Genomic DNA, 23,524 nt, shown 5'->3' on the forward strand with positions numbered 1-23,524 from the left:
TATTTTCCAAATGACCAATGCATGATGTTACAAAGTCATCCATGAGCAAAAGATCCATTCAAAGTAGGAGACTGCCCAATGGATTTCACAGTCACAGGGTACAAAAAAATTCATTGATATGTCATTAGATTTCACACTGCAACTAACCTTTAAGAAACCACCCCACTTCTTGAGTTTGGGTGAGGCATCAAAGAAGAATATCCTCAATTATCTGAAAAGTCTGTTAAAATATTCCTCACTCGTCCCTTTTCCAACTATTAATCTGTGTAAGACCCGATCTTCTTCATACATCAAGATAATACATTACAACAGACTGAATATAGAAGCAGATATGAGAATCCAGTTGTCTTCTCTTAAGCCAGACATTATAAAGGGATTTGGAGAAAATGTAAAACAAGGCTACTCATGAAAAACTGTTTGGGAAAATATGGTTTCTCATTAAAAAAAAATATATATATTATTCATGTTAACATGTAATGAGTTGCTTATTTTAAAAGTTTCTGTTTAAGTTTCAAATGCATAAATACCAACAGGTAACTTACATAAATGAAAGCTCTTTGGGGGTCTTCAATAATTTTTTCATTAGTATAAATGTATTGGTCCTAAGATCAAAAAGTTTGAGAAATGCTGTACTGGTGAATGAGCTTGAGCTTCACACAACCAAAACGACTGGAGATACATCAACATAAAGGGCTGGTGGGGGGTAGTAAATCTAATTTATTTGTGGAACCAAGACTACCCACTAACCGATAATTCTAGGGTGAGAGCATCACACACGTGGCTGGTTGCCCTGCCAACCAACACACACACACACAGCACAACCAACCAAAGGTGGAAAGGTAACGAGGAGAGGGTGTGACTAGTAGGATGAGCGAGCCAACTGCCTTGTCGTAACTGAGAGTAAAAGGCTATTGTGCTTTAATCATATACTGGAGTATATGAGGAGGGGGAGGAAGAGGTTACAAGCTAACTTAAATATTACTGAGAATAGGGAACCAAGAGACAGTAACCCAAAAAAGAGAGGACTAGGGATAGTACAGAAAAATTTTATATAAAGGAAATCATTGGAACAAAAATATAAACCTTTCTAAATACCAAAGTTATACCAAAACAGAGAATAAAAGCAAAAAGAAAGAAGAAAAAACCAGCTGCTTATTTAAAAAAAAATAAACATACACATACCTAAAATAAACAATGGAACAATAACCACTTCTTAGATGGTATTCCTCAGGGGGAGGAAGAGACTAGAGTAAAGGACAAGGACAGAAGCTAAACCTCTTCAAATATACTAGGTTTTATAGATTTGACTTTGGAACATGTACCTTCTATAATTATATATTATAAAACTATATAATATGTCATATAATTATATATAATACCTTATATAATTACAAAATAAAATCAATTTTTTAAAAACTAGTCCTCCTAAATTAAAAACAAAGTGAAACAACTGCATCTAAGTGATTATCCTCAGTTGGTGGCATAGGCAAAGGGAACAAAGAACCGCTTCAGAGATTCTCACAGCAGTCCAACTCCAGACCCTTGTGGGACATTCGCTAAGGACGGAAAGAACTCTAAAAGACAAGACAACACAAAACATCCTTCCCACTGCTTTGGGTAGTGGTTTGTCGTTAGTAGGCCAGTATTTTTATTTAGAATCTATAACTGGTGTATGTTGTGGGATAAAGAGGAAAAGTGATTGTGTGACATTACCGAATTTATCATTCCTGGTGTCACTGCGCATGCGGGTTCCAGCACAGGGAGAGGAGACATAGAGTTAGGTAGAGAGACTTGTCGTCATGAATATGAACTGAAAACACCAGTATGAACTCATAATGTTTTTTATATTTAAAGACAACTTCCTAGCTCTGTCCACTGAGAAGACCTAGCAACAAAGACTGACCCAAGAGCCACAAGGAGCCCTGAGAACTCAGGGTGGGGCCTTGAAGGGCTGTTTCCCACAGGATGAGACAACTGGGTACTTAATGACTTTAGGAGTAAGTGATAATTTTTAGAGGGGTGTGTCATTGGTATTGTGATTATGCATTTCAAAGAATCATGTATGTTATAGAGATACATATTGAAATACTGACTAGAAAGTGACACTAAGTCTGGGATTTGTATCAGGGACTCGCTGGGGGTGGTGGGAAGTGGGTGGCGCTATCAGGGTCGGCCTTGAGTTGACAATATTGGACACATGGCGAGTCACGAGGGTTGACTGTACTTTGTCTACCTTATACATGTTTGAAATTCTGCATGGTGGGATGTGAAGAAAAAGCTTCTAACTGAAATTCTGGCCTCAATTGAATCCTCTACCCCACCCAGTGTAGTTCTGTTTGCTTTTTACTTTGTAAGTGGAAGCCTCCTGGAAAGGTGTAAAAGGAGTAAGGAGAGGAGATAGAAGGATCGGTGGTGGGTGTCCTGTTTCCTCCAGGAACATGTCGTAACCTTAGCAATGGGCGTTAAAGATCTCGTGCAAAGACTGAAGTTTCTTCTTTGATAACGACTCTCACCTTTGGGTACCACGTACCGGGGACTTTACTGAGCACTTTCCCTCGTAGAACTGCATTTAGTCCTCAGTTCCCATCACGTCACCCCGCCCAGCACGTGAGGACGAAGGTTCGGGAGGCTAACTGACAGCTCACAGCACTGCAGGGGGGGCAGAACCGGGACTGCAGCCAGGTCTGCACGACACCTAACGACTGTGCCGCAGGGTGCGCTCTGTCCTCTCCATAGAAACCTCGTCACCCCGCAAGTACTAAACGACCAGCGCCGAAAACAGCACATCAGCCTCTTTTTAGAATTTTTAAAAACTGAGCTCCAGAACAGGGGCGGTTTTAGACAGGCGGGAGCCCCGGCTGTGCTGCAGAAGGGGTTTGTGGCAGGGTCTGCGCGGGACCAGAGGGCCTACGACGGGCCAGATGTAGAGGTGATCCCAAGGTCCTGCCCACGTGGGGCCGAGAGCCCTCTGAGGACGTGAAGTTGTCAGGCGTGACCGAGCCACACAGGCAGCCGAGCAGGAAGCCAAGTGTGTGTGAATGGAGCTGAGTGTTCTAACCGAATGGAATACAGAGCAAAGCTCACGTAAGCGTGTTTAATGACATGCTTCCTCACTACTGACTTACAGTTTGGCCTGAGTGGTTACCTCTTGGCATGTGTACCTACAATTAATGCTACTTTTTGTACAGCCAAACAAAACATTTCTGGGAGAGGGAGACATGGGGCAGGGCTGGAGGCTGTTCTGGAATCTCTCTGGGACTCAGAAGCAGTAACTGGTTCTCGTGTCCTGCTGGTCCCACCTCTGTCTGAAGGCTCATGTGATCTTCCCCTTCCCCTGGGCATGCGCGTGACTCTCAGGGGCCCCTGGGGGAGCCTCCTTGGTTTCCCCACGGGGCCGGACTGCCGGCTCTAGGCACACAGGGCTCCTGTCCTCCCACCCACCCAGGGCCCCTTGATCGGCGACGCTCTCGCCAGACCACAGATCACAGCTGGAGAACTTACTCTCCTCACTCACTGAGGGGCAGCTGGAGGGCAGGGACACACCGTACTCCTCTCACTGCCTCTGAGGCCATCTAGACACACAGGTATCATCCAGGGAGGAAGACAACGCAGAAAAGAAAAGGAAGAATGAAGAAAGGGGGAGCATGCCTCATGATGTCCTGCTGCGGAAATGTGCAAGTGAGAGGTTCGCAGCAACGGTGCTTAATACCTTTTTAGACCCAAACATGGACACGAGGGAGCTTTCAAAGTCTCTCCTCATCTAGCTGCTTCGAGGCTAGGGCTCGTCTTTGACTTCTCCCCCCTACAGTACGGTACCTGTCCCACAATGCGAAAAAATATCACTGACATCATCGGTGTGAAAGAAAGGCCCAAAAGACGGCGAAAAACCTAAGCTGGCGTATTGTTACCGATACACAGTTATACGCAGTTTGACATAACCACAGTCGCTTTATAGAAGCTACTGGATATCCTTGAGGTTCTGGTTTAGGAATAACGCTGTGGTGTGTGGAAACATCACTTATTTACACGACTCATTCCCATGGCCACCCATCTTATGGAAACTGAGCCCGTGGCAGTCCATCCACACCCAGGGGGCCACAGACTGCATCTGGGTGACGTCGCCCCGGGGACGTCGGGATGACCGATGTCTACCTGGACGCTCTGAGGGCCCAAGCACGCTTCGGACTCTGCCCTTGTCCTTGGATTGCTAGAGACCAAACCATACTGGTGACTGGGTTTCTCTGAGCATGAAAGCTGAAATATTCGAGGGTAAAACAGAATGAGACTATTTAAAGCTCCTGGCCACATCCACAAAAACATGAAGACCCAGAACTGGCTGGCTTTCCAGATCCTCAGGGACGCAATGTCCCTAAAGAAATTGAACCCTCAGCAGGGGAGTTCCAGCACCGTCTCCCAGGATGGTGATTTTGGCATTTTCCATTCACACTTCTCACTCTGAAAGGAGCTGAGACGAGCCGCGTGAAGCCCCACCTGTCTCCCCGGAGACCCGGAGTCGCTGGCCGTTGCAGAAGGCGCCGCGGCCCCTCCGGCCCGTGTACAGCCGCTCCTCTGTGCAGTGGTAAATCACTCCAAATTCAAGCTGCGGGGTGCAGGGGCAGGACGGAAAACAAACGTGCTTCACTAATTTGACAGAGACAGTAACAGTAATTCAAAGGGGAAGGATTCTAGGTGTTACGACCAATGTGATGGAAACTACCTTTCAAAAGGGAGTTGGAAAAAAAATTAGTGCCTCGGTTCAAAACCGGATATGAAAGCAAACTGCCTTTAAAAATGTATTAAAACAAATACAGCTTTATTAAAAATTAACCTCATAGGGCGCCTGGGTGGCTCAGTCGTTGAGCGTCTGCCTTCGGCTCAGGTCATGATCCCAGGGTCCTGGGATCGAGCCCCACATCGGGCTCCCTGCTCGGCGGGAGGCCTGCTTCTCTCTCTCCCACTTCCCCTGCTTGTGTTCCTGCTCTCGCTATCTCTCCCTCTGTCAAATAAATAAATAAAATCTTTAGAAAAAAAAAATTAACCTCATAATCAAACATTAGTAACTGGAAGTTACTGAAAAAGCTTAACTCTTCAGAAAGGCCTCTGTTTTGGGGGGTGGGGGCTGGGGAAGGCTACTTGTGACTAACGCACCCCCATAGAAACCCTCAAAGTTGCTGACGTGTGAAGAATTAAGAATACACCTGTAAAGCCTATGGACTCGGACTCCAGGACGGCCAAGCAGGAGAGGTGATTCACCGAGGAGGGGCGCGGCGCTGAGCAGGCGGGGCGCCAAACCACTGCCACGCTGCGTACAGCAGGTGACAAACGCCTCAGAAAGCAGCCTCCCGGTCGCAAACAGTAAAAAGAAGAGGCGAGCATGGAAAAAAACGCTGCCTTACACTCCTGTGCTTTGTTTCTTTCCTCCACCGACTCGTCACTATTCGGGGTTAACAGGGGCAAGTGTGTGTGGTCTGGGGGTTGGCCATGTTTTCGTCTCGCTGGAAAATGGAGAGAGACCCGGGCCTAGTCTCTGGGGAAGAGTCTCGGCTGGCCTGGGGTGAGCTCGACCACAGTGGAATGGACTCCCTGACAATGCAGGAAAAGGGTTTATTTCTGGGGAGGATCATTCAGTCAGCTTTCCAGCAACACTTAACTATCTTCCCTCCTTCCCACCACCCTGGCTTTAAGGGGGTTTCCAAATCAGAGTTGTCCTAGAACCATGCGGGCCTCTAGACCCTGTGCCCCCAGGGTGGTCGGGTGTGTGGCCTTTGCTAGCAGGAGAAAAGGGTGAGGAAGGCTGGAATGCGCCCCTTGACGAGAGCCCTCCACTACACGCCCGGCCCACCTGCACGCACTCACACCAGGCCCATCGGAGCTGCAGGCCTCGCCTCCAGAGACCTTGCCCGCCCACCGCAGTTTTGTCCTCCCCACCCAGCTACGGACATGCCGTCATGAGTGTCACCCTCTGAGCTTATAGCTCAACCTCCTACTTGGTCTCAATGACACCGAACAGAGAAACAAGTGAGCATGTAACTCCTTAACCAGATTTTGATATTAAAATTCTTATGTATCTTCACCTTCACCTTTTATGCAGGTATAAACATCCCTGGGTCTCCACGCCAGGGCAATCGCTGCTAGTGTTGAGGATGAAGATGAGAAAACAGTGCCTAGTGGAGGGCTGCTTTTGGAAAACACTGAACCCCCAGTCCTATTTAAATGTAACTATGGTGACTGCACAGAAGTGAAGTCTTTCCTCAGCATTGCTGCTTAAATTGATTAATGCCCTTGATGTGGGTCTCATGCTGTCGCTTAGCTCCAAGGGTGATGGGAACCCTGAGGCAGCCGTGTTCTCAGGCTAACAGCTACGGAAAGATGGAGAAGAACTAATGAAAGACAGGGATTAAAAATGTCCTCCAAAAATAGGAGTTTCTTCTGTGTGGGACTAGATCACACGCCCCAGGGGTCAGAGGGGGACTAACGTGGAGTATTTGCTCAGAACTTTCCTTTCCATGCTTCTTTAGTAGCATCACAGAAAGACCATGGGGGAAACAAGGGCCTGCCACCACGGGGGTGGGCTGGCCATGGAGCCCCAAACCCACACACCCCCAAACCAGTGTTCCTTTGTTTACTTTCCCGGATCTGAAAAACACATGCTTGGATTTACTAGTCATGACTAAGGCACATGACAAAGACAGAAAAACAGGAGTATGGGGACCAAATCCGAAAAGGACGATGCTAAGCCAGGCCCAAGGGGTTTAGGACCACCGGCCTGGGGGAACCCATCCACCACGTACCTCTTGGTCTACAGCAAATCCAATGCTCACTGCCACGGTGGGAAATCTGCAAAGAAAAACAGAATGGTTTACACTCTAGAACGTAAACGGTCTCATGCAAACTCTTAGGAGCCTCTGTGTGGCTACGCAACATTGTCATTGGAGGTGCAGAAGGACCTTTCTACAGTGCGGGTGGGCTTGTTCATTTTAAATTCCCTCCCACAATTTCACTAACTGCTTCCAAGACAAACAGGCTTAGCGGTGTGTAAGACAGCTGACCCTGAAAGAAGTATTCTGAAAGTCGTGTACGACTGCTGTAATTCAACAATGACCATCAAGTACCCAACCGAGAGGGATTTTAATGATCAGCTGTCCGGTTTTCAGAGACATAAAGGGACAGTAGAGACCTCCAAAAAGGCCAGACCCATGTCCCCGGTAAGGTGAGGAGGGGCCCCCAGGAGGCGGTATCATAGCCTCCCCGCAGAGGCCGGATCTGGGTGACAACACCCCCCACCCCGTCTCCTGAGTGAGCTCCCAAGCGGCCAACTGCAGGCCTAGGCCATCGGAGGTGGGCTGTGACGTCGCAGATTGCCCGTGGTTTTATTTTGTGATTTTGTTGCTACTGCTGTACCTCTTCAAGATAATCTGTCTTTTATGTGAAGATCAGCAGAGCTTACCAGCAAGTAGGAAGGACGAGCCGGGTACTTGTAACCTACAGGAAAACTATGAAACCAGTCCTCCGCAGAGGTAAGCCTGCACTGAGGCTGCGGCGGCCGGCACAGTCATCGGGTGCTTGGCTCCCCGAGCAAACACACCACACGCCAGGCTCCACTTTAGTCCCTGGGAAAGCTCTCGCCCCCACCTGCTTCAGCCCTGACGCTGCCGGACGCAAGAATGAACAGACTGCCTGAGCTGCAGCGGGCAAAGGTTTCTGATGTCTTTAGGCCACAAGGATCGCTACACTGTGGCCCTTCAAGGTGTTCTGGAAGCTGAGGGCCACCGGGGCCCACAAGAAGCCCTCTCGTGGCTGTGCAGGTTTCACCGCATGACATGGCTCAGCCCCCCCGTCCCCATTACCAGCACAGCAATGACAAGTGAGACAGAAGAACGGGAGCTTCACTCAGAGAAACACACCTATGAGGGGAGACCTGAGGCTGCACCGAATTCCTGCCCAGGGTGGGGGGGTGTGTGTGTCACGCTTTAGTTCACATTAGTCTGTTGACGCTGTGGCGGTCACCAGATGGCACTATTCCATTGCCTCAAAAGGCAACGTGTGGGCATGACCGACTAAATTCTCAAGATAACCCACGTTAAGAAAAGGGTGATGATTAACACGATAGATCAGGATGACTTTACCTACTTACAAATAAACACACTATTTGATGCAAAACACAGAGCACAGCACCGGGAACGAAGCCCCCCTAGTCCGGCTGTGCTCCTACTTTTTCACTCTATATAAGGAAACGGAGTGTTTCCTGCTCATCTGGGGAGGGGGCTCTCAGAGTGGGGTTCTGCACTGCTGGTGTCCCTGTGTGCTGAGAAATGCACATGCAGGGATGCCTGGCCTGGAAGGGCCCGGGGAGGGGCCCGGAACCTGTGCCAACCAGCTCTCCAGGAGGCCCCACGTGTGTTCGTGTCGGAGAACCAACCATCTGTGGAAACCAGGTCACCTTCGGTGCCCTTGTGTCCTTGGACAGCTCCAACAGCCCCCGCACCGGTCAGAGCTTCTGGAGTCGAGGCCGCGTCCCTATCACCTCCCTGAGCTGCGGCTCGCCTCCCCTCCCCCCGAGGGCCTCTCTGACCTCTCTGAAACCTCCTGCTTTTTGGCTGTTATTTGCTCAGTCAGACTAGGCCTGGCCCGCTGCCAGTGGGTTCCTCATTCCCGCCTCATGACTGCATGAGGCTTACTCTCACCTCCACGGGCAGCTCTGGAACGCCAGCCCTCGGGTGCTGCTGTCTACACCCGGGCTCCTGAGGCTGCTGGGCTGCACATGCTTGTTTCATAGCCCTGCTCGTTTCTCCAGGGGCTTCCTTAAGGGGTCCTTGTTAATTCAACCCAACATTTTAAAGATGACAAACACAACAGTTTTAAACAAATGAGTATCTCCTACATGCTGAGAGTATCTCACAAAAGGAAAACCTCATTTTAAAAAAGATCAATACATGACCACCTTTTTAATGAGACTATCAACCTACTAGAGGTTTGTCTATATACTCCTGCCTCAAAGAATGCTGCTTTGGAAAAGACAAAGTCTTAGAGAAGAGGACAGGTTAAGGGCCAGAATAGGGGCGACCCATGCTGATGCTCACCTGTGCACAAAGTTGCAGGTGCCGTCAATGGGGTCGACGATCCAGGTGGGGCTGGGGGTGAGCACACACTTGGCCCCGGCGGCTGCAGACTCTTCCGCAATGAACCTGTGGTGGGCAGGGGCTCAGCCTGAGAAAACTCGCCAAGAACTCAAGACAAAGCGCTTCAAACTGCTTCTGGTCCCATCAAAGACAAAGCAGACACAGTAGAGATTTCATTATGGCTTCTCTGGGTCAAACAGAGGCAGAGTCTGTAAAGGATCATCTGCTTTTTGATCTGTCTGCTAGCCTACTTACTCAGCAGGATTTAGAAAACATGAAGTGACACCTCAACGTAGGAGTTTTGGGAAAGCATCGGGACATGTGAGTGGGCCAGGGGGACAAATATGAGAATGAAGAACGCTGGGAAACAGACCTTATAACGCAAAGCTAAACTCTGCTCTAATTTTAGTCTGGAGGAGAAAAGGCCAAAGACAAATGATAGAGCACGAGGAACACTGGCCAGGGAGCAGAGCCCAGACTCGGGCGTGAGCTCTCCCACCAGTGGCGCTGTGGCTGGCGTGGACTGAAGCTGGACCCGAGGCACTGAATGTCCCCTACAGCTGACGCCTCCCAGGTCTGTCCCCAGCCTGGCCTCCTCTGAACTGAAGACAAGGTGACAACTGTACCCGCCCACCATCCGGGCTCAGCAGGAGCTGCCGTATCTCCTGAGGCCCTTTCCACCCTGGTATCTGGCCTAGGAGCCCCTCGGTGGGCCACACCTTCTCCTTCATGCTCTGGTACCCCCCAGCCTGTAGGAACGCACCAGCCCAGGACTCAGGCTGCATACTGTCCTGCACCAGCGAGAGTGGCCCCTGTTCCCGGCCCCTGCCTTTACAATTAGTCCTCTGTAGACAAGCGCTCTTGGAACCATCCTCACTTGAGCAGGCTATTTCCCGTTAGGAACCCAAACAAGCAAAACACATCCCGATCGAAAGCTTACTCAACAGGGCTTGGCACACTGACTGCTTGGCCCATGTCTCTGTCACGTAACAAACCCAGGTCCACCAAGAGTGGGGCCTTCGCCTCGTGTACTGCCTTGTCACCAGGGCCTGGTCCACGGCAGGTGCTGAGCAACCACGTGTTCTATGCGTGAATACAAGGCCTCGTGGAGAGCTTTCTAGCAGGTTCTCATGCTATGTCCAGTCTATACTGGAGAAAAAGGAGGCCTGAAGACAGTATGTTTGTCCTGAGAAGGATACATGAGTCCTGCTCATTTATCTGTCCTCCTGTGGCATCTGGTGTGTTGTCAGTTGTGGTCATCAGGCAGCTGCTTGGCCCCTCCTGCTCAGCTTCAAAGCGCTCCCGGAAACCACTTTCTCTAGAGGAACCAGGTGTCCTAAGATGTGGCAACAACGAACTTGCAGATGAGATGGACATCATACTGTCAATAAGAACACTGAGCTGGAAACCTCTAACTGCTCCGCCCCAACGAGCTACTGGTTCAAACTATTTAAATAATTTAAATTAACGAACTATTTAAATAATTGAAATTAAATGCAATTTCAAAAAACTAAGAAGTTCTTTACTCTCACTAGCTGCATCTCAAGTGCTGTCCTCAACTGCAACACTGAGAAAGAAGAACCAGTGCATTCTGATGTCACTGCTCGTCCCCCCAGCACCGTCACATGCCCCGTAACTCATCTGGGACCACCCCTTTCCATTTCACGGACTATGAAAGTCACGCCGTCCACACACACACAGAGTTGTCTACCCCCTCTCTCTGATAAAGGATCTGAAATCGGTCCGTGTGTGGGAGGAGTGAACATGTATCATTCTCCGGTTATGTGTTTCCACCGCCCCAGCTGCTGCCCCTGGAGAAACCCCCGCAGGAGACGCAGAGCACTAGGGCCGGGCAGCACTGACGAAGGCGCCTGAGAAATCCATCCCCTGAAAAACAGCTGCAGTGCAGAGAAAGCTTGGACCAGCAACCCGAGCCCAGAAGCTTACAATTTAGGGATGCATGCTCCTGGTCCCCTCCTCCTGCTGGGAACTGTGCCCCTCCCCTCATTCCCCTCCGTGGAGTTTTGGGTCATCTGGATCATGTGATCCAGGCAGGCAGGTCTACACCGCAGACACGGTGTCAGGAAAGACATGAAATTGGAGGAGCCAAGCTGGGCAGGCTGTGACTCCTGACCATGGTGGGGAGGCAGGTGACGAACATGCAGAATCACTGATGATTATGCGTGGCATGAGCTCTGCCAAGTTTTCTTAGCCAAAGACTTAAGGAACTACATCTCTTTTCAATGTCTTCTTCTATAGCTATATGATTTTCCTCCCATGCAATGGCTTGTGATTATGTTTCCAAAGAAAAGGGTCCACACCCTAAGAACACACACATATAGGGATCAAGTGCCAAATCTTAAACTGGGCACAAGGTTGATAAAGCAGTGAGACAACTTACTAGTAGGTCAAGATAGAAATGGAAGTGACTCACATCCAAAGATAAATTCCTAGGAACTGAGGAGGAATGTGGAAATTTCTTCCTTTTTAAACCTGATTTAAGTGGGAAGCTGGTACCTACTAGAGTTGTGGGGTCTCACTGAAGGAAGAGGGAAGAGCATCTCTGCAGGGCTGGCAGTGGACGCGCCCGTCAGGGAGCACAGCCCGTGGCACACCGGTGGGGCTTCTCAGGACGCGCAGGGCCCGGAGCGCGGCTGGCTCACTAGCAGAGCAGGTGGGACGGACGCGGTCTACAGGGTCACCAAGCAGCATGTTCAAAGCAGCACCCACAATGCTCCTGTTGACACAGCTTTTGTCCTGCACAGCATTTCTGGTAGGGTAGGAAGCACTCAAAGGAACCACACCGAGCCCTGGACTTTCCCAGCAGTGGATTCATGCCCAAGAGTTCTTGTCTCTACTCAGCTGCCCAAGTCAACAGAGGGGGAAGGAACGTCCGTCACCTCGCTATTTGCTTCGCACCTGTGGGTGACACTTTTGGGCAGGGCCTTGGCCCGTGTCCCCTCCTCTGAGGCACCAAAAATACCTCCCTGGTATGTGAGGAGGGATGTAGTTTATTCACTGAAACCTGACTGCCTTCATGTGGGAAGCGGAGAAAACATTCTTCAGCTCTCTGCAGAGGGAGTGGGGAAATCAACTTGGACAGACGGAGGTGTGAAATAACAGAGACCTTAATAAAAGCATTTGGACAGCTACATAAAATCCATAACATAAATAGAAAAAAAAACAAGCCATGTGCCTAAATTTAGGGAGCTCAAGGGCCTTTTCATAAGCCTATCTACCATACAAGAGGAAAGCAGCAACTGGGGTAAGGTTCAAAGCTTGGTAACAAGTTAGAATGATATCTTTTTGCATAATTTAACTACTTTTTTTTTTCCTTAGAGTCCTAACAAACCCTTATAATTTTTTTTCCCCCTCTAAACCCTTATAATTTTTTTTTTAAAGATTTTATTTATTTATTTGATAGAGAGAGACACAGCGAGAGAGGGAACACAAGCAGGGGGAGTGGAAGACGGAGAAACAGGCTTCCCGCCAAACAGGGAGCCCGACGCGGGGCTCGATCCCAGGACCCTGGGATCGTGACCTGAGCCGAAGGCAGACGCTTAACGACTGAGCCACTCAGGCGCCCCTAAACCCTTATAATTTTGACGGCCAAGTGTGTTTAGGCCTTTTTTCCCTGGTTGGTTTGTTTATTCTGTGACAAGGTCAGGGTCACCCTTCGGTTCACTAGGGAGCCAATTAATGCTCTTAGGCCTGGCCACCATTGCAGCAGGCTCCGTGGCCTGATGACATGAGTGCCCGGTGCAAAACAGTGCGAAAGTGGCGGAAAGCAAGCATTAGCCGGTGGTGGCTAGGAACATATTTTTTCCAAGTCCAGGGCACACAGGGCACGCCACAGGGCCTGGGAGTCACCACGATGGACAAGGCCGCGTCCTGCTGAGGGGAGCCCAGACCGGGACAGAGGAGGCAGCTGGGTGTACTGAGCGGCTGGGCTGCTCTCCCCCCTCTGCCTGCGCTAACCCAGACAAAAGGGACACGGACAGGGTGTATATAAATATGGTTCAGTGATGCTACTGAATTATTTCCAAAGTTGCAGAACTTGGACCTGATTCAAAATCATCAACTAAAAACAGGTTTAGGCACCCCACAAAGGCAGGCCTGGATGGAGACTGAGCTAATGTGGTCAATGCCAATACTGTGCTTTAACTGTCAACCTCAACCTGCTGGTTTGCTTTCTGTCATTACCACCGTATGATGACCTTGGCTAGGTGCCTCGGTCCTAGATGAGGAGGCTGAGACCCTGAGAACGGGTGATGGGGGATTTTCCAAAGCTGCGGGCAGTAGCAAGTTTAAATCTTAGAGTTCTTTGGTACTCCTATCTTCCAGATCGGGGACACAGACTTTGGATTTCAGAAATGAGTACAATAAAATAATAAAACAGGGAGCCTATACCAGGTTGTTGTTTATTTTATTAAAAAAACAGTTGCACTCTTGGGGCGCCTGGGTGGCTCAGTCAGTTGGGCGGCTGCCTTCGGCTCGGGTCGTGGTCCCAGGGTCCTGGGATCGAGCCCCGCATCGGGCTCCCTGCTCGGCAGGGAGCCTGCTTCTCCCTCTCCCTCTGTCTGCCGCTCTGCCTGCTTGTGCTCTCTCTCTATCTCTATTAAATAAATAAAAAATAAAAAATAAAAAATAAAAAAAACAGTTGCACTCTTTAATAGTTTCATAAACAACTAGAAATGGGGACCAGCATAAGCTCAAAATAACAGGGAGTCCTTCCTAAAAAAAGACGATAGGCCAGTTTATGCTAACTTATTGTTCTGAATGCAGAAAAATTACAATACGCTACTTTACTATGTGTATGCAATGTTTTCTCATTGCAAATATATCAATTTGTCTATGATCTAAAATACAATTAAATGCTCCCAAATTCTTCTGAATCCTAGTCATTGGCAAAAAACAAAAAAAAAACCCACTCCACACTTGGCATAGATATGTTGAGAAATGATTTCATCTACCTAAGTTTTCTAGGCAAACCGAGCAGAGTACAAGGACATCCAGGCTTCCCCGAGTCCTGGTATTGCCCTCAGAGCTGAGAAGCAAGTGGCTAAGAGCCAGAGGTGACCATGGGGCAGCCACATCTCATCCATCCCAGCCTGGCCAGTATGAGCTGGAGGCGCTTTGGGAACTGCTACTCTAAATCATGGATTCCTGGTCAGGTGTGTGTATCTGCTTCTCCCAGGGCTTTTTCAGAGAAGGAGGCCTGGCATTAGCAGGTTGGAGAAGCCCACGTGGGCCTGGCACACACCCTAGGTAGGGTCCACTGCTCTGGGTCAATGGTTTTCTAGGGGGGCTTCCGAGTTTGGCGATCCCCTGGCGACCCCGGGCTGCAGGGCAGAGCGGGGGTGGGGGTGGCTGGTGGGGGGGCCTGGGCAGGTACGATCACTCATATAACACACTGACTTTTATCCGGGGATATGCAGCAATGAATATTTAAATACACCTTGTACAAATGGAATCCATGCCCCATACTGACACAAGAGTGGACCCAAACCACTTAGCAACTGCTGCCAAGACATGCAGCACGTATGTAATTCCAGAATTGGGGTTCTCAGGAGTAATCTAACTGAAACCTTCCAGAAGCCTGATAAATATGTCTAGTCTTGCAGTGACCTCCAGGCCTTTACCAGGACCCCACAGAGCCGAGCCAGCCCTAACTTCTGCCACAGACACCTGGGCCAATACCACAGAAACCTCAAGTACCAAAACAGTTCCTCAACCAGAAACAACATGTCGGTTACTGTGTCCTTTTTCCTCTCAAAGAATAAAAGCAATCTATAGAATTCTTTTGACATTACCATTTAACTTGCGTTTCAAAAAGTTAAAAAATCATAAATGTTTTAGAGCTTGTAAATATCCTAACACGTGTCAGGAATCCTGACTTCACACTGAATAAGGAAGTAGGAAATAACAGGCAACAAAACAAAACAAACACGACCCATTGGCAGAGAGAATTTCGACCCTGAGATGACCTAACCAGTTAAGAGGAAACAACAGGGAAAGAGGAGGTATGTTTGAATGCTGGCTTGTCCCTTCTTTCATTTAATCATTCACAGGGAAAAACTCTATTGCGCCCACCCTGTGCCAGACGGATGCTGAGGGAGACCACCCTCCACGTCTCTGCTGTGTAAGCCCATCAAACATGGAACCTTACCGTAATCAGCAATCCATACCCAGAAATCCAATCCCACAGGCAGCCTCCTCTGAGGAGAGGGAGCCCTCCCTTGTCAGGAGGAGGTTTTCCAACTCTCTCCTGCAGAGCTCCAGGGGTGAGGGAGGGCCTGAGGACTGCCCTGCCTTGCCCAGAGTTCAAGGGGAGTCTTCCTCTGAGGTCTAGGGTTCCCTTGGAACTAGATGCAAAGTGCTGCGTACATATCTGAATTTTCCTGAGGAAAAGATTAATGGTTTGCATTGGATTCTCCACATGGTGACCCCAAAAGGGTTAAGAACTTCTGCTCTAAATGAATAAATAAAATCTTAAAAAAAAAAAGGGGGGGCACGCCTGGGTGGCTCAGTCATTAAGCGTCTGCCTTCGGCTTGGGTCGTGGTCCCAGAGTCCTGGGATCGAGCCCCGCATCAGGCTCTCTGCTCCGCGGGAAGCCTGCTTCTCCCTCTCCCACTCCCCCTGCTTGTGTTCCCTCTCTCGCTGTGTCACTTTCTGTCAAATAAATAAATAAAATCTTTAAAAAAAAAAAAAAAAAGAACTTCTGCTCTAGAGAAGGTGGAGTCCTCATAAGGGCCTTCTAGGGTGGAGAGCAGCTTTCCCTGTCACATGTGCTGGCCTGACAGGGGAGAACGGGTCCCTGAGAACCAGCAGGGCCGCACCAACAGACGTGGACCTGGGGACGCATCCCTCTTGGAAAGTCTGCATGGGGCCACCATGCAGACACAGGCAGGGAACGTTACTTGCTCCAAGTCCTCCCAGAAATATGTCAAGTGGCTTAGCAGAGGGCAGCAGAGCACTTCCCCTGAGCGTGTTAGAGCAGTGGAGCCTTTTCAGTGTTTGTAAGGTAACAGACTGACGTGAGCGTTGTCAAGATGACAGTAAGATGAATGAAAACATTATGTTTACCATGCGATCAAATCACGGGAGGCCGACTGTGAGGCTCCGTTTCACATCTGCCCCCAGCGACCGGCAGCGTGGCACCCCGCGTGAGACAATGGCAGCATGTTAACGGGGTCCCCTCTGGAGGAACACACCTACCTGTGTGAAGGAAACCTTTTCTGCAGCTCAGAAATAATTAAACCTTCTACAAGGTGATCTGTTTCTGTCACGAGGTCAGCAGCTGATGTTTTTGTGGAGACGCGTTTTTCCTCAGAAAGGGCTTTTCTGATGATCTGAAATAAAAGTACAAAAAAGTACAGGAGGCAGTGAAATGGATGAGCAGCCTGGTCCTCCAAATATGCTCTCGCCTCCTGGGCGTCAACTCTGAACAAAGTGGGTGGTGGGCGTGGGTCTGAGGGCCACTGGCTGCTTCCATCACGGGCAGGCCCTGGGGGCTTAACATCATACCCAAGAGCTCCTGTTGGGGCGTCTAGTGAGCCTAACTACCCACTGTGCTTTCACCAGAAAGACGGGCTAACTTGTTGAAGCTTGTCCGACCTGTGGAGCAATTATTCTTTGAAGGACAAGAAAAAAGAGCATGAAGTGGTTCTAAAGAGCATGAAGCTTCATCCAATGTAAGATGATGTAACTAACATACCTTTGCCCCCGAGTCCCAAGAATTTGCTCTCATTGTAAAAACGTATTTTCCCTAATTCACTTTACGCATCACATGGAGTGGATCACATGCTCTTGAATCCAGATTATAAACATTCAAATGGGGAGACCTGGGAGAGGTTAAGAGGTACTTTACCAGGAAGGCACGCTCTCCCTGCCGCTCTGGTCAGGGCGACACCTACCGGCCAGGGCGGATGCGCCTACCGGCTGGCTTCAACCCCAAGACCTCGCTGACCCCCGGGTCTGGGCTCACAGGCAGACTACCCAGTGCAAACCTGCTGCAGCCAAATACAGAGGCGAGGCATGGAGGGTGCCTCCCGGTGCCTCTCTGCCCAGCCCAATCCGGCTCCAGGAACCCCTGGAAGGCCCAAACAGGAAGGCATGTGGAGTGGTTAATTAGTCACAGGACACTTTGGGAAGGACCAGGTCTACTCTGTGAAATAAAAAGCCCTCCTTCTCCAGCCTGGGCCTTTCTTTCCATTTCTGTCTGTTGTAACAACTCAGTGTCTCCCTCAGCGTGACGACAAAGTCAGGACACCTAAAAACGACTTCAGACCTTTCCTCCAAAACTGGCTACCACCCCAAAATCCTGCATTTCTTCCCAAAGCACCATCAATCACTCAGTTGCCCAGACTCCACATCCTTTGCCCCCCCCATTGAGCCTTATCCGTCCCCTTCGATCATGTTTCCCGCGGGCCTGCTTCATGTCCAGCCTGTGCTCGTACTGACGGTGCTGAAGAGGACAGCAGGAGATGACCCCCAAGTCTGCAGGGAGGAGGAGGGCTGCATGTGGAATTTTAAAGAATAAGCAGGAGACCCCGAGACATCAAGTGATCCCCACGTTTCACGCTCGCCACATTACCGGCCCCTGCCAGTGCCAGCCCCAACAGTGCTGAGCCTGGACAGGTTTCCTTCTGTTTTTCATCTTGGTTGCTAACAGATACATATTACAGAAAATCTAAAGTGTAATTTTGTAAATGATGCAAAAGTCAAAGCATCTAGCGCTCACGTAGAATCCATTAACATTTCTGTGCCAGTCCCCAGACTGTCTGCCACTTGGGACCTTGCTGGCCCTTCTATGTGCAACATCCTGCTTAGCACAGTCGGGCTAATTAACCGTCTTAAAACGTCGATTTGCACACAGTACGTTCCCACCAAATGAATCTCCACAGGTTCCTTGTTTACAGATTTGAAACTCCTCAAATCTAACTCATGTAGCACTGCCTTGTCCTCTAGGGATCCCTAAATTTTGGGCTAGTCCAGACCTCCTCTCTATAGGTCACTTGGCAATGAGCTTGTATCTTATACGGCAATTCAGCGTGGTGCGTGGGGGTGTGTGTGGTGGTGTGTGTGTTTATATGTGCACGTACGTGGTGTTTGTGTGGTTTATGCATGTGCATGTGAGGTGTGTTGTTTGTGTATTTGTGTGTGTACCTGTGTGGTTTATGTGTGTGCATGTGATGTGTGTGGTTTATGTATATGTGCATGTGATGCGGGTGTGGTCCCCTGTGTGTGGGGGGGAGGTGTCAAGGGAGTGTGTGTGGTTGTGTGTGGGGTGTGTATGCATCCGGTTAGAGGGAAGGCGAGAGGAAGACCAGACGACATGCCACCAGAGTTTCTCAAACTTCACTGTGCATGAGTCACCTGAGGTCTTGCTGGAATGAAAACTGGTCAAGTAGGTATGGGGTTTGGGGTCTGACATTGCATTTCTGACAAATTCTGTGGTGACCCCGATGCTGGGGGCCACGCTGGAGTAGTTGGGCTGAGAGCAGGTTCTCAAACCCCAGAATGAGGAAGGGTCCTCAGGGGGCTGGGATGTTCTGACCCAGTGCCACACACGAGTCCTGGGACCGCCACCCTGAGGGGACACGGGCTTCATGTTACACTTGCCCCTCTCCACGTGTCTCGTTGAGCATTCACACAGTTCAGTGTTGGGATTCCAACCATGCACCCTGCAGTCTCTGTGGTGGAACTAGACCAATTTTTCAACATGCATCAGCTCCTATGACATTAATGCTTAGAACTGCCCAACGACTGCCATGGCTTTAGGAAAAAGCCCCAGACCTACAAATCTCACCTCCCACAGGCCACCCCCATGCTCGCCATCCTTCCGCCATTCTGGTCTTCTGGCTGATCCTCACCAAATTTCTTTCTGTCCCAGCGACTTTATATTTTCTAGTCTATCTGGAACTTCGTGCCATCTGAAATTACCCTGTTTGTCCCTTTGTTGACGGTATGTCTCCCCAGGAGAGCAGGAGCCGCTCGCTTTGGTTCCCTGCCACGACCCCTTGCCTCTAGAATCGTCCCTGGCATAGAGCAGGTGCACAAAATTCTTTGAATCATGAAGAAAATACACATCAGACTGCTTGAGTAGATTCTGCACATTTTTTCCAACTGGACCATTACTGTGTATGAACACTGACCACCTTGGTCTCTTTGTTTTACGTCACTGTGGGTTTTGGTGACCGTGTGAGAAGGTTAAGATGCGCTTGGAGTCTCCTCCTGTGGCCTCCATCCAGTGGCCCCACCTCCTGCAGCCAGCCCCAATCGGCTTTAGGACACCCGTGTCCACTTACCACACGACAGCCAGAAGGGCTTGCTAAACCCCTGATCTTAGGCATGGGTCTTCCCAGCATAACGCACTTCGTGGCTCCCTAGCACTCTGAGGATACAAAACCCCTGGAAGTGACATAACCATAGCTTCTTGAGTTGATCTCTAGCAGAGACTATTTGATCCCAAATAGCTAGTATTCTCTTCTTTCTTTCACGAACAGAAGCCCCAGGTTTAGCAAGGCTCAACAGTCCACATCTCTCTGCCTCTTGTGCAGGGAGGTGTGGTCCTGTGTTCTGCCCAAGAGGGGTGAATGGAAGGGATATGTGCAACTTCTGAGTCACACCCTTAAAAGGCCACTGTTTGCACACTACGCCCTCGTGTCCTTTTCCCCCTCGCCACCAGCTGGCGATGTGGCTGTGGTGAGAGGTCAGCTTTGGTCACGTGGGGAGAGAGCACCTCCTTAAAGCAACAAGCGACAAGGCACCCCGATCCCTGAGTGACTTCGAGAAGCAGAGCCCCTATTCCCCAGACTTCTAACTGGGCTGCTGTAGGAAAGAGAAAGAAACCTGCCTTGCTTCTGTCGCTGGTCTGTGAAGGAGGCCGAACCACCAACCTAACAAATGGGCCTCACCTAACCTCTGCATTCTCATGTCCCCCCCACCCCCCACTCCATGACTGCTATGCTCCAGCCAAAGTAATCATTCACCCTCCCCCCCCCCCCCCCGCCCCGCCACAGAACCACCAGCCTTCTTCTGGCCCATGTGTTCTCTTTGTGACTCAGCTCAGACATCACCTCCTCTATGACGAGTCTCCAACTTCTGCAGGCGGAGGGGCATCAGTCTCTAAGCATGCTGCTAGGGAACTTGTGCAAACCAGACAGCTGGCCTCTTGGGATTCCACATCGGGCCACGCCGGTGAAGGAGCCCCGGCTGTCCTGACTCTGTATCCACCTCCCACAGGTAGATTTTGCACCCTACGCAGGGGGCTGCTCCACGATCAGGTCTTGGGGGACATCTGAATGAAGATTTCCTGGCTGCTACAGGCTGAGCTGATTGGTAACTCGAGTAGGAAGACTTTCCAGCAAGTGTTCTTGTGAAGCTGTATCTAATGGCCCTGGTATTTATGCATTTGGTCTTCCAGATCCAAAATATACCCGACTCTGGTGTGTTGAGGGGCTGCATGCTCAGGACCTCTGTGGGCAGTTTGGGGAAGGTCTGATGTCATCTGGGCACACTTTCCGGAGGACCCAGGCCCCTCACTACAAATCACACAGAGGGGAGATTTATGGATTCAGGAGGAGAGTATTGAATCATGTGCTTTTTCAAAATATTTCTTGTCTGTGTCTATTAATGTTTATTACTCTTGTGCTATGATCATTTCGACGTGGGCATGTGTCACGAGGAAAGCCATGGAGCTTGCATACCCCGTGTCCCGGCGGCAGGGCAGGCCACCCCGCCGTCCGTGTTCACTGGCAACCTGCGGTGGGGTGCGGTGGCCAGCCCTCTCTTTCTCACCCACTGCTGCTGCTTCCGGCCCTGGGTCCCATCCACTGGGACACCTTAACTCCTCCCTCTCACCCGCTGACACACCCAGATAGGTAGATCCCATTTCTGAATGATTTCCAAAACCAAATTCTGCTAACCTTCTCCCATGGCCTGTCACCACCAGCCTCCAAACCTCCTCCTGCCCTGCTCCTTTGAAGCGCGGTCCACAGCGAGCACAGCAACCTCTCCGGAAAGCAGATCTATCTCCTGGCACCCCCCTGTGGCTTGCTGGGTCCCCCACGAGGACGGCAGGCCCATGTCCTGTGGGTGAGGACCTCTGTGGCCAGCCTGGGTGGCACTCGTCCCCCTTGCCACCCTCAGTCACTCTCTGCTGTTCTCCCTTCCACAACTTTGTCTTTGGAGACGAGTTCCTTTCTTCCTGCAGGGGCCGACCCCATTTGCCCTTGAGGACCCTGCTCCCACCCGGCTCCTCCAGGAAGCCGCCTGTGGAGCCCTCTGCCCACTCACCCTGGGTGAGGCCCTTCCTCTTGGCTCAGTGGTTCCCTAGCACCTGGCACATCTCAGTTACAGCACACTCACATCACTGGAAGGCACCGCCCAGTCTCCCCACTAGATGCTCCTAGAAGGCAGGAGCTCTGCCTTCCATCAGAGCAGCTCCAGGACCCAGCCCTCCCTCACTAAGCAGGCCGCACCCTGCCCCCCAGGCCCCAGGCCCCAGGCCCAGCAAGGCAATAGGCATTGTATGTAATGGATTTCCGAGTGTGGGGGAAGCTGTATGTAAACTAGCCTCCTCTCAGTTGCCCAGGACTCGGAAATGCTAGTTCTTCTAGTTCTCCGGGGAGGAAATGCACATGAAAAATTCCTGTGTGGAATGTAATTCCTACTTGGACCCATTTCATAGCATCACTAGGGAGCACAGATGATACCCCCCAGTTTGGAATCATACAGATCTGAATTCCACCTGGGAGACCGCGGGGGGCGTGGGGGGAATCACTGAGCTGCTTGGAGCCCTAGTTCCCTCATCTGCAGTAACAGTCGCACCTCAGACACTGGGTGGTTGTAAGGATTAGAGGAGGAAGCCTACGTAAAGGTCCCGGGACACAAAATGGTGTACATATACACTCAGACCTGTGCCACTCTGTTGTGGCAAATACCTGACAGAACTTAATGACTTACAACAAAAAACCAAACCCTGTACCCAATGTACAGATCTCAGACGGGATGACAGAGTACTAGGTTAAGAAAAGTTTAATTCATAAATGTTCCTACCCTGCAAGGAATAGCGGTGAGAGAGTGCTGTATTTTTTCAAACAGCCCGGATTCTCGCCACAGGCCCGTCCACAGGGGGATGGCCCCCGAGGCTGCCAGGACAGGTCGCCACCACAGCCCTTCACCACAGCTATTTTCGCTCCTGGAGATCATAAACATTCTCATTCTGCCAGCAGTTAAGTCAGTGTATGCTGTTTTTTAATTAATGTTTTTCAGCTACTCACTAACGAAGCATCCACTCCACAGACCTCCTGGACTGGGTCTCTCCTTCCAGATAACATTCTATTAGTGCATAACATCGAAAACACGGGCTCTTAATCACTGACAGCTGAGTTTCCAGTCTAAAAGAAGGGACGCCATCCGCTTCAATGTCAGTGTCAGGGTCCTGTCCCAATGCCTTCTTGTCTGCGCACCATCTTGATTCTGTGTTTCTGTCCCCAAGTCTGCTGTACAGTTAGTCTCCCAGACCCCAGAGCAACCTGTGTGTGCCCCAGAGCCCAGGGAACAGTTCGCCTAGAGAACTTGCCAGAAGTGGGGCTTCCGAGAGGCAGCAGGTCTGTTGGACTGAGAAAACGTGGCTCATGGGGGTGGAGTCCTGACAACCCTGACCGTACGTCTCAGGTTCTGGACAGATTCGAGCTCAAGTGAGTGTGATGTGACGGTTCATCTTATGTGTCAACTTGACTGGGCCACGGTAGTCTGGGTTTTTGTGCAAGGGTGTTTTTGGATGAGATTAACACTTAACCAGGAAAGCAGACTGCCCTTTGGAATGTAGGTGGGCCTCGTCCAATTAGTTGAAGGCCTGAACAGAGGGAAAAGCCTGATCCTTCTGACAGAGAACTGTCCAGCAGACTACGGCTGACTTCATCTGCAACATCGGCTCTTCCTGCCTACAGCTTTTGAGCAGGTTCACTGGCTCTCCCTGGGTCTCCAGCCTGCTAGGCCACCAGAACTTGCTGGCTTCCGGTTGGTTCTGTTTCTCTGGAAAACCGTAATACGCAGGACAATCAGTAAAACCTACAAAGTGAATTCCGCATGGCTATCATGTAGCATAGGGGTCAGCAGTCAATATCCGCTAATACCTCACAAATGAACCTTAATCACAGGAAAGAGGAAGAGCTGATTAAAGCAGAGGTGGGCCATGGACACCAGGTTCTCCTGGGCTCACAGGCCAGCGAGTCTCAAAGCTCTCCAGTGTAACTGTCTCCCTCTTTAGCTTCATGGCTACGTTTCCTCCAACTTGCCATCTCCACTTTCTAAACTCCCGTCACCCGCCGCCCACTGTCTTCCTTGCACCCCAGCATGACTCCGAACCAGCCTCACCAGGCACCCGGCCACCTCA

At 50.3% G+C, this 23,524-nt stretch overlaps 1 protein-coding gene across 1 annotated transcript in view; it reads right to left on the bottom strand.

Moving 5' to 3' along the window:
• IMPA2 (inositol monophosphatase 2) overlaps positions 1-23,524 on the bottom strand; it is a 43,128-nt gene that overhangs the window by 10,499 nt on the left and 9,105 nt on the right. Inside the window, exons 2-5 of the mRNA XM_032399052.1 lie at positions 16,339-16,472; positions 9,081-9,185; positions 6,792-6,837; positions 4,492-4,600 (exon numbers count right to left, since the gene is read on the bottom strand). Coding sequence (XP_032254943.1) covers positions 4,492-4,600; positions 6,792-6,837; positions 9,081-9,185; positions 16,339-16,472 — 394 coding nt within the window. The remainder of the gene's footprint in view (positions 1-4,491; positions 4,601-6,791; positions 6,838-9,080; positions 9,186-16,338; positions 16,473-23,524) is intronic.

This window comes from Phoca vitulina, unplaced genomic scaffold (assembly GCF_004348235.1).
Source record: "Phoca vitulina isolate PV1807 unplaced genomic scaffold, GSC_HSeal_1.0 scaffold126, whole genome shotgun sequence".
NCBI classification, from domain to species: domain Eukaryota; kingdom Metazoa; phylum Chordata; class Mammalia; order Carnivora; family Phocidae; genus Phoca; species Phoca vitulina.